Source organism: Drosophila kikkawai, chromosome 3L, assembly GCF_030179895.1.
Source record: "Drosophila kikkawai strain 14028-0561.14 chromosome 3L, DkikHiC1v2, whole genome shotgun sequence".
In the NCBI taxonomy this organism is placed as follows: Eukaryota; Metazoa; Arthropoda; class Insecta; order Diptera; family Drosophilidae; genus Drosophila; species Drosophila kikkawai.
The window spans coordinates 27,942,978-27,944,589 of NC_091730.1; the positions used below are offsets into that span (position 1 = coordinate 27,942,978).

General features: G+C 56.7%; 1 protein-coding gene across 1 annotated transcript; it reads right to left on the reverse strand.

Moving 5' to 3' along the window:
• Positions 1-652: 652 nt before the first annotated feature.
• Positions 653-1,239, reverse strand: LOC138928394 (uncharacterized). The gene is made up of 2 exons (XM_070285465.1): positions 1,080-1,239; positions 653-1,026 (listed from the first exon to the last, which is right to left on the reverse strand). The coding sequence occupies exons 1-2, from the start codon at positions 1,093-1,095 to the stop codon at positions 653-655; spliced, it is 390 nt and encodes a 129-aa protein (XP_070141566.1). The 5' UTR covers positions 1,096-1,239.
• Positions 1,240-1,612: the final 373 nt, after the last annotated feature.

Sequence of the window (1,612 nt, forward strand, 5' to 3'; positions counted from 1 at the left end):
CCCGTGGACTGAAGTTCTGCGTAACTTCCACGCCTTGCTGACGGGCCGGGCGTTGGAGTGGTACTGGGTCCACGTTCAGCAGCACAGGCTGGACAGTTGGGGCCAGTTGCGTCGGGCGCTGCTGGACAGGTTCCAGAGCCACGAAACGGAGCACCAGAGGATGCACCTGCTGTTGCAACGGGAGCAGCAACCAGGAGAGACCGTCGACGACTACCTGCACGCCATGCAGACCCTTGCGGCACGCCTGAAAAAGCCAATGCCAGAGCGGCATTTGGTAAAGGTGATGAAGAAGGGGCTGCGAGAGAGAGAGAGAGAGTGGCTGGACCGGAACCTGACGAGGAGGAGCACCCGCCTGAGGTCGAGGAAGTCCGGGAGAGGCCACGGAATCCATTCCGAGCGGGATGCTGGAACTGCGGAGCGTTGGACCATGGATTCCGCGATTGCGAGCAGGAGCTGCGAAAGGTGTTCTGCTTCCGATGTGGAAAGGCCGATACTGTTGCCCCAAAATGCCCGAATTGTGCGGGAAACGGTCGGCTGGGCGATGCGAGAGCGGGAGGAACTCGTCCAGGACTGAAACCCGCGATGTAGGGGAGCCTGCAAGGAAGGATATAATTAGTAATCATAATAATAAAAATATATTAAGGTACTTACCCTATGAGGAGCGCATGCGGAGGTATTTAGAAGCTAGAAATAGAATTTTTAAACAACACCAGCTGTGCGGAATGTGCCAGGTATCCCGAACGGTTCGGAAGGCCAGAGAGCGGTTTCGAAAGCGTAGGGAAAAGCGAAGAGAAGTCGTCGCAGCAGTGCAGCGGGGCGGCATCTCCGATCCCAGGCCCTTCGCCGGGATAACCATTTTAGGCCAGCAGCTGACGGGTCTATTGGACACCGGTGCGAGTGTCAGTCTGCTCGGCAAAGGCGGCAGGGAACTGGTGGAGGCGTTGGGGGTGCCGGTCCAGAGATATTTCTCGGTGGTGCGTACGGCCGCAGGCGAGGATCGGTCGATCATCGGACGATTAAAGCTACCTGTGGAATACAAAGGGAGGGTAGAGAATATTCTTTTCTATCTTTGCCCTTACCTTGAGCAGCCGGCATATCTCGGAGTCGACTTTTGGCGAGCGTTTGGCTTGGCTCCGGCCGTAGTGGGAGAAGTACCGACAAACAGCGTGATGAAGGCCGAAGAAATCCACGCCAGGGAAATGGAACACTACGCCGACCAAGAAGACGATGACGAGGAGAAGGCCGATCCCGAATCCTGGTCCCTATTCGAGGCGGAGTCCCGGAAGCTGGAGGATATCAAGCGGATGTTCCTCACCTTTGAGAAGGATGGCTTAGGAACCACGAGCCTGGAGAAGCATTCCATAGAGCTGGTGGAAGGCGCGAAGGTTTTTAAGGATCGGCCCTATCCGATGTCTCCGGCGAAGCAGAAGGTGGTCGAGGACGAGGTCGACAAGATGCTGGCGCTGGGAGTCATCGAGGAGAGCATGAGCCCATGGAGTAACCGGACGACGGTGGTGTCGAAGCCTGGAAAGGACAGGTTCTGCTTGGATGCCAGGAAGCTGAACGAGGTGACCGTCAAGGATGCTTACCCCTTGCCTAGTATCGATGGAAT